Genomic DNA, 8106 nt, shown 5'->3' with positions numbered 1-8106 from the left:
AGGATCTGACTGCTGCCAACAATCACTGAGTGATCTTGGTAAAGGATCCTTTCACAGTTGTGACTTTCCATGAGACTCTAGTTCAGATGAGATCTTAGTTCAACAGCTTAATTGCAGCCTGGTGATAGGCTGTGAAGCAGAGAATCCAGTTAAGGCATCTTCACAAATACCATGCACATATTCTGCATCTCTCATTTTCTAAGAAGGTCAGATAATTTATCTGGCAAGGCAAACCCATACCCATTATAATGTCTCCTCTTAATGTCAGATACACTATTTCTCCCTAAATCATTTATTTTGACAAAGAAGGGAAATAAGAGACATTACATTCATCCAACGAAATGATACCAGAGGACCTACAGCTCATCTTTTTCTGGAAGAACAGAATCAAGTTTCTCCACTAAGACAGCCACTGAGTTTCGTTTCCGAGATTTCCCTAGCAATCATTTCTGCAAACTTGTAGGCTTGCATCCAGTAACACAAGCTGCCTTCTCCCCACTGTTTGACCTCAGTCAATTTAATTAGCTTCTTTGGATCTCAGTTTTCTCATCAATAGAATGAAGTTTTTGGACTGTATGATGTATAAAAACATCTCCTATAACTACTGAGATATTGCAGGTAAGTGTACCTTAAAAAATAAATAAATAAAAGGCTACACTCTTAATGTAGCCACAGCAGAAGCTTTTGATGGCAGACTATTACCTGTGATGCAAAGCTGTTTGATATACAGCCTGAATGTGCCAACAATTTCTGCTCACATATTTTATTGCAAACTTAAATCTACTGCAATCTGCAGAGATGCTTTTCAGTAGAGCCCCTAGGCTTTTTTTTTTTTTTTGACAGTTGTTTACTTTTTTCATCTTCTTAGTGCAACTTTAAAAAAGTTTATTCTTCTTATTCTTTACTCTAGATGTGACAATTTCTTTCCTTGGGAGCAAGAAAGAAGTAAGTTCTACAACTGCCAAAGAGAAATAAGCACAGAATTTTGGAAATGATACTGTCCCTAAGGTAACTAACTCCCTTTCAAATAAATGAATATTTATGTGAAGAGTTTAATAAATCTAAAACTAACATTAAGAATCAAAGCAATTAGAAGAGGACAAATTAATCAGCAAGTAATGATTCACAATGAAAGAATAAAAGATGTCAGGGAAGCAAAAAATAAAGCAGGTAAGAACTAGATGCTAATGTGGTTATCTAAGACAAAGTCACAGAAAAATTAATTCCCTTCAGGAATAAATATCTATTTTCCTTGGCATTTGTACACTTAGAAAGGCACTTCGCTGGGTTGTTTACGAATCCTTTCATCCCTGTAATGAACATTTATTGTTCCCCAGTATCCATCTTCATTTTTCTCTCCTATCAGCACCTAGTTTTTCCTTTGAAGAAGACCCTGCTGACTTTGTGTGAAAGCCATGTGATTCTGACCAGAATGACAGTACACCTTCTGGTAGAAACATTGTAAGAGCTAATGTGTCTTTTATTGCTGTCTCTTATTTTGCTACTGTTGTACTTGTTGGGTTTGGATACTTTTTCAGTTTAAACACTTCTAATCCTAATGCCTCCCCCCATTTTATGAAGATAAAAATTATACATCAACATCCATATTAAATTACTTATAAGTAATTTAATTTTTTATAGCAAAATCCATCGAAACTCTTAATGAAGTCCTCTTAAATGAAATACAGTTGCTCACCGATATAGTTTTGGAAGAGGACATAACTTTCACCTTCTTCCTAGTGAAGCTGTATGCTCCCAAACATATGACAGTCCAAAGAACATTGGGCTTTCCCTTGGGGTTACAGAAGTTAGTTGACTGAGAACCAAAGCTCTGGGCCATTCGTGTGTGACTTACTTTGATGCAGGAGTACCCCATCGTCTCAGCAGGTCAAAGACTTTAAACTGGGACATCAAACAGGTTTCTATACACCCCAAACAGTAAGAGTAAGAATGCCAAAGACAAGTCATTTTAGTTATTTCTAAATCCCTGAATCAATTTCTCATTGAGAAATTTGTGGACAATAAGCTTTGCTTTTAAGGATCTTTTTAAACCATAAAGACCTATATTCCATGAAGTTAGAAAGTAATCGGGTTGGTTTTTATCTGACAAGACCACCACAAAAGTTTCAACAGTGCAAAACGGAACAAAGTGCTGCTTTTTCCCTTGTAGTTCTAGTGAATTTTTTAAACCAGTAGATAATACCTGTGATGAATGGAAATCAGAGGCCAGTTGATACATTTCAAGTGTGAAACACGGACAATTATACTAATCATAGGATTGTTTTGAGGATTAATTGAGGTAATATTTATAACATGCTTAGAAGAGTATGTGACAGATAGTTAGCTCTTTATAAATGTATATAAATAAATCATATCTATTTCATGTTTGCATCCTCATGGCTTAATACTGTACTCTTGGATACTTAAGGAAATTCCTGAAAAATGTCAACACACACCATACAAGCTATTCTGTGACTGTAAGGCTTGTTTTTCTTATTTCACAAAAGGATACCCTAAGATATGGCAAGTGCTTTTCTCAACTATTTTATTTTCTACTCTCTGACATCAAAAACTCACTCAGTACCACTGTTTTTGTTTTATTACCTTTTTATATATGGTTCCAAAACTCTAGCCCTGAACTTTTTCCCAAGCTCCATTTACAACTACCTGTGAGATATTTAATATCTATGCTTCACATTTTGGTAAACAGCAATTACATTCTCCAATCTAACAGAGTTAGAAAATTTGGATGCCTCCCTCTCTCTCTACATCAAATTAACTCAGTTAATTCTATCTCAAAATGTCTACCAATCACTCCTTCATCCCTATTCGCTCCAGTGACTCCTTCAGGCCCTTACTGGGTCTCACCTAGATTATAACATAGAAGACTCTCCTCTCTCTGCCTCTGTTTCTCTCATTACTTCATCCACTTTCCTCTTCAGTTCATTTACACACCATTGTCATAGTAGGCTTCCTAAGGAAAACCTGTGTTATTTCCTTACAATCACTTCTGCACGGAATGATAGTGAAATGGTCAGTAGCAAAGACTCTATCCAAGGTCCTTCAGAAACTTGGCTGAAATTGTTCTTTCCATATATAACACCAACCAATTTTTCTCCTCCTTTCCCCAGATACTTGCTACTTTCTGATATAAAAATATTTATAAAGCCTGAATTTATGTGCACAATTTGAAAAAAAAATATGAAACTCAAAAAAATAAATCACAGAAGACTTAAAAAACTAACTGAAACGTGAATTCCAAGCTGTATTTTCCACTGTAGACATGTTGGGGCACCATTTTATCTGGTTAATAGCAACTCTGGAGATCCAGATCCTTTGTTAACATCATGTGAAGTTGCCCTAAGTTTGTGTGTGTACCTGTGATAACTATTGAACTGATATTAAATATTTATTAATGGTATTACTAATGTTAAAAATGCTCCAACATATCAGTAACTTTGAAACAGAATTTAGAGGTGATAAAAATATTGTTTATATATATAATTTTTAAATTTATTAAAAAAATTTATTATTCCCTTTCTTATGGGCTGAATTGATATTTAAAGTTCACATGTTGAAATCTTAACCCCTAGTACACCTCAGAATGTGACCATATTTAAAGACAAAGTCTTTAAAGAGGTAATTAACTTAAAAACAGGTCATTAGAGTGGACCCAAATCCAATATGACTGGTGTCCTTATCAGAAGAGGAGATTAGGACACAGACAGGTATTGAGAGAAGACCATATGGAGACACAGGGATAAGATGGTCATCTATAAGCCAAGGAGGAAGGCCTCAGAAAAAACCAACACAGCTGACACCTTGATCTTGGACTTCTGCTTTCCAGAACCGTGAGAAAATAAATTTCTTTGTTTATGCCACCCCCTCTACTGTACTTTGTTCTTGCAGCCCTAGCAAATCAATAGACCCTTCAAATAGGTTTAAAAACATAAATACAATAGTTGAAGATGACTGTACTATGCAAGAATGCAACTTCCCTATTATACATTCCCTTCTACGGGGAAATGAGCCGCCATTTATATGTTTTTAATTATGTGTGCTCTTCAGAAACCCTTGCCTCAAGTAAAATGCCGAGGCTCTAATCTTGGCCATTTTCCTCTTCTGAGCATTAACTCAATGTCATACCTTTTTACTCATTTACCCTCGCTCAGCAGAGTATAATGGAGTGGTTAAGGGATGTAGACTCTGGAGCCAGTCCACCTGGGCTCACAGCCCACTTCATCACTAACTCTGTGACTTTAGGCAGTTACTTAAAAAGCCTGGGCCACATTTTTCTCAGATACGTGTACAATAGAAACAATCATAAAGAGTACCTGCATTAGAAGGCTCTGTAAGGATTGAGTTGATATATACAAAGTGTGTAGAATAGTATTGGGAACATAGTAAGTACAATTATGCTGGCAATGATCTCTCTGTTTGATTAGGCTCCAGTTATCTCTTTCAGAAAAACTTTTTATCCTTCAAGGCCCAGAAAAACAATACCTCAACTTTGAAACTTATAGTGACTCCACTTCCCCTTTCTTCCCAGGTTGAATACTAAATGATCTTGTGTTGTCAAAGGTATTGTAGAGGTTTGAGCTTTGGTTTTTAATCTGAATTCAAATATAGATTTTTTTCCATTTACCTATTATACAATTTCAGACAATTTGCTTAATTTGTCTGAGTTTTCATATCTAGTACATTACATGACAGGCATGCTCAGTATTTTTCTAATAAATACATATTTCATCTTGGGTCTGGGAGTATAATGTCAACCACATAAGATATTGCAGTATTCCCAAAGTGTGGGACTAATGGAGGTACCAAGATAATTTTAGGTTGAACATAGACATGGCATTAAGGACACTGAATCATACAGAGAAAATTCTTCTCCTTTCAATTTTACTTCAATACTGTTGATTAGGTCAAGAAGAATTATCTCAGTTTGGTGCTATGTTTTAAAATTCTTTAATGCTTATTCATCCCCATTTTTAATCAAGAGAGATTCTGAGCCTTTATCAGGTAACATTTATTTAGAATTGAATCACATTTATTATTAATTACACTTATTTTTACTTTGAAATTTAGGACAGGTCACAGTGCTTTTTCCATTTATAGAAAATGATACAAATTTTTCTTTTAAAATAAACTCAGTCAAGTATAAAAGGTAAGTTGATTTAAAGAAAAATATCACGTATATAATAGCGGTATGAGGACATGGTGAAAATCATTGAGTATAATATGCAAATTATTGAAATTTGGGCAACACTAACTTATATGAACTATTAGAAACGATTGTGTTCAATACATTTCAAGGTAGCTATTAAGTTCATTCTGTAAGATGACAGTAGCAATTAGTGATGTATCAAGTATTGTTTTAATTTACAGTAGTCCCAAGAAATAACTAGAAACAGTACAATGGTGAACTCAATACAGCCGCTGCTTTTCTTCTGCACCAAACCCTGCATATTGCAGAAATGTCCACGGGAGATAGTGGGAGACAGACACTAGATGTGGTATACAGGTCTCATTATCTCTTATCGTTATCTTCCACCTTAGAGCTCTGCCCGCCCCACAAGGTAAACACTGTTGAAGTGGTAACCCGAAGGTGATAGAGATTGAGGGCTGTCAGGATGTAATTTTTTTCCACCTTCACTTCTCGCCCAAACTTTCCTAGGATACATTATTGCAATAAATTTTACTGCCCGTTTCCATTCGGATGCACTTCAATACTAGCGATACCGCAGACAACATGGAGAATACACCTCAGCTTCTTTAGCGATATCGGAGACAACATGGAGAATACACCTCAACTTCTAGATTTTAAAAGTTACTCTCGTACTTTGCCATTTGGTAGGTTAACCCCCAAGGTTTCGCTAAGAGCACAAGTAACACTGCCCGCGAGAGCTTCCCTCACGTGACTTCCTTACAGCTCCGCGCGGAGGCACGCTGACGTCAAGACGTCATGCGACGTCCGGACGTCAGCGAGTCGCCGAGCGTCTTGGGCGTCCTGTCGCGGTCGCTGGTTGGGTGGTGCTTCCCAGCTCAAGTCTTCCTCCCTGCTTCCGAAGGCGTGTTTGAATCCTGCCCCTAGCGGGGGCGTCTTGGAGGAAACGGAGGCGGGGGTGATGGCGCCGTCGCTTCTCTGGACCCTCTCCTGACGATTCTGTCGCGCGGGGAGATGTGGACGCTTGCGGGTCAGGGCTGCTGGCGCAGATGCGCGCTCGCGGCCTGGGCCACCCGGGCGGTGCGTCGGGGGCTGCCCGCGCCTCGCCCCGCGCCGACCCGGGGAGCTGCAGCCGAGTCCAAGCCTCCGGACAGGAGCTACAGCTCCGCGGACCGCAAGGTGACCGCCCCTGAGTTTCTCGTCAGCCAAGTTTTAAAACTTGGGAGGGGGCTCCTGGCGAATTTGGGAATGTGTCGGCCTTCCTAGGACTACCTGTGAACGGAGGCTGCGCTTCTGTGAAGGGCGCGGGCTCCGCTCGGGTTTCTGACTCCGTTGCTCACCAGTGTGACCTTGGGCAAGTCACGCCCTAACTTTCCTCACTGGTGATATCAGAACTCTTTTATTGTTTATGCGAGGTGCTGGTCTCAGCATGTATTTAATTTTAAAAGCCTACTGGGGAAGCTGCTCGTTCCATTTTCGTGCAACTTTTTAGCGGTGGGACTTGGGCAGGTTACCTGACCTTTCTGTGACTGTTTCTTCCGTTGTTAAATGAGATGCTCATAAAACTCCGAATGGCTGTTTGTGAGGCTTGCACGGTGTAAGGCACAGACCTTTTAGCCCAGTACCTACACTGTAAGGAGTGCTGGGTATGCCGTAGCTTCTGTTTGTTTTATTATTTCGTTTTGTCTCAGCCGGAGCAGGCTTGTGCAGTTCTGACTGTATTCCTGTGGTTGGAGGAGGTGGGACTTCAGCGACTCTAAAAACTATACTGTCTGATAACTGTGAAGAGATACAGTTTAGGCAGTAAAGTAACTGAACGCAAGTTATGAGTAACTGCGGATAAAAAAGACTATAATTATTAGGTTTTACCCTTTTCTAAATGCCTGTGGAATGTAAAATGGATTTATGTTGCAATTCCCAGATCTTAAAAATGGTGCAGGACTGTATATCTTTCGAATTGAATGGTGGGGGGGGGGGGGAATCCACGGGGCAAACAAATCAGGTTTAGTTTTTTTGCAGAATTTCTTTCAGGTGTAGTTGCACTCTTATTGTGCGCCTTGTATTGGAGCACTTATAAAAAAAGGAAACTTAAGCTCATGAGAGTTGTGTATTTCATTGTAATTTCACTTTTTTTTGTTTTTGCTGGTAGAAGATAAAAATTTGATTGGAAAAATGAAATGTTTTGAGTACAAAAAACTGACATATCTACTTAAATACCAGTTTTTAGCAATTTGCAGTGAGTCTCAGTAAAACAGTAAAGCTGTATGCAACTAAAAATCAGAAGTTAACTTTTCAAAATATTTTAAGAATTAAAGTGATAAATAAGAGGCTTTTTTTCCTGATGTGATCTTTTTTTTTTTTTTCCTTCTCTCTCTCCAAAGAAGTTGTCAAATAACAAAATCATCTAAATTAAACTTTTGAAGGCTCTACTAGGAGCACAGATTTTTAAGTAGACTGTTGATTAAATATGTGATGGGGGCGAAAACTTTTCCTTTTATTCTTTCAGCTTCTCTGTAGCTTTTTTGTTTCAAGAGATTTTGTTAGACCAGGTGCTCCAAGGCAGTGGTAGCATTGGTCTGAGGCCTGTTAGGAACCGGGCCGCACAGCGGGAGGTGAGGGCCAGCGGGGGGGAAGCTTCATCTGCCGCCCCGCATCGCTCCCCATCACTTGCATGGCCGCCTGAACCTCCCCCTGCCCCCCATCCATGGAACAATTGTCTTCCATGAAACTGGTCCCTGGTGCGAAAAAGGTTGGGGACCGCTGCTCTAAGGCTGTAGAGGAGTTCTACGTATCTTGTGTTCTCCATTCATGAAAATACATTCAGTTCCTCATTGGCCCTCGAGTGATGGAAATATTATGAGACTTATTTAGCTATATGGTCACCTTTGACAGTGAAACCAATGTTTTTGATGGTCCTGTTGTAATCCATTGCTTGTAAT

The 8106-nt window shown here is 38.9% G+C and overlaps 1 protein-coding gene across 3 annotated transcripts in view; it reads left to right on the top strand.

Annotated features, from left to right (window-relative positions):
- Nucleotides 1-6030: 6030 nt before the first annotated feature.
- The window catches only part of GUF1 (GTP binding elongation factor GUF1), a 39772-nt gene continuing 37696 nt past the window's right edge, over nt 6031-8106 (top strand). For all 3 annotated transcript variants that reach the window (XR_011073931.1, XM_068543016.1, XM_068543017.1), the window contains exon 1: nt 6031-6346. Coding sequence is in view for 2 of the 3 variants with exons in the window: in XM_068543016.1 (XP_068399117.1) it covers nt 6182-6346 (165 nt within the window). In the remaining variant the exon portion in view is untranslated. The remainder of the gene's footprint in view (nt 6347-8106) is intronic.

This window comes from Eschrichtius robustus, chromosome 4 (assembly GCF_028021215.1).
Source record: "Eschrichtius robustus isolate mEscRob2 chromosome 4, mEscRob2.pri, whole genome shotgun sequence".
NCBI classification, from domain to species: domain Eukaryota; kingdom Metazoa; phylum Chordata; class Mammalia; order Artiodactyla; family Eschrichtiidae; genus Eschrichtius; species Eschrichtius robustus.
Note: the sequence above shows the minus strand (reverse complement) of the source record. Positions and strands in the feature narration are given on the sequence as shown.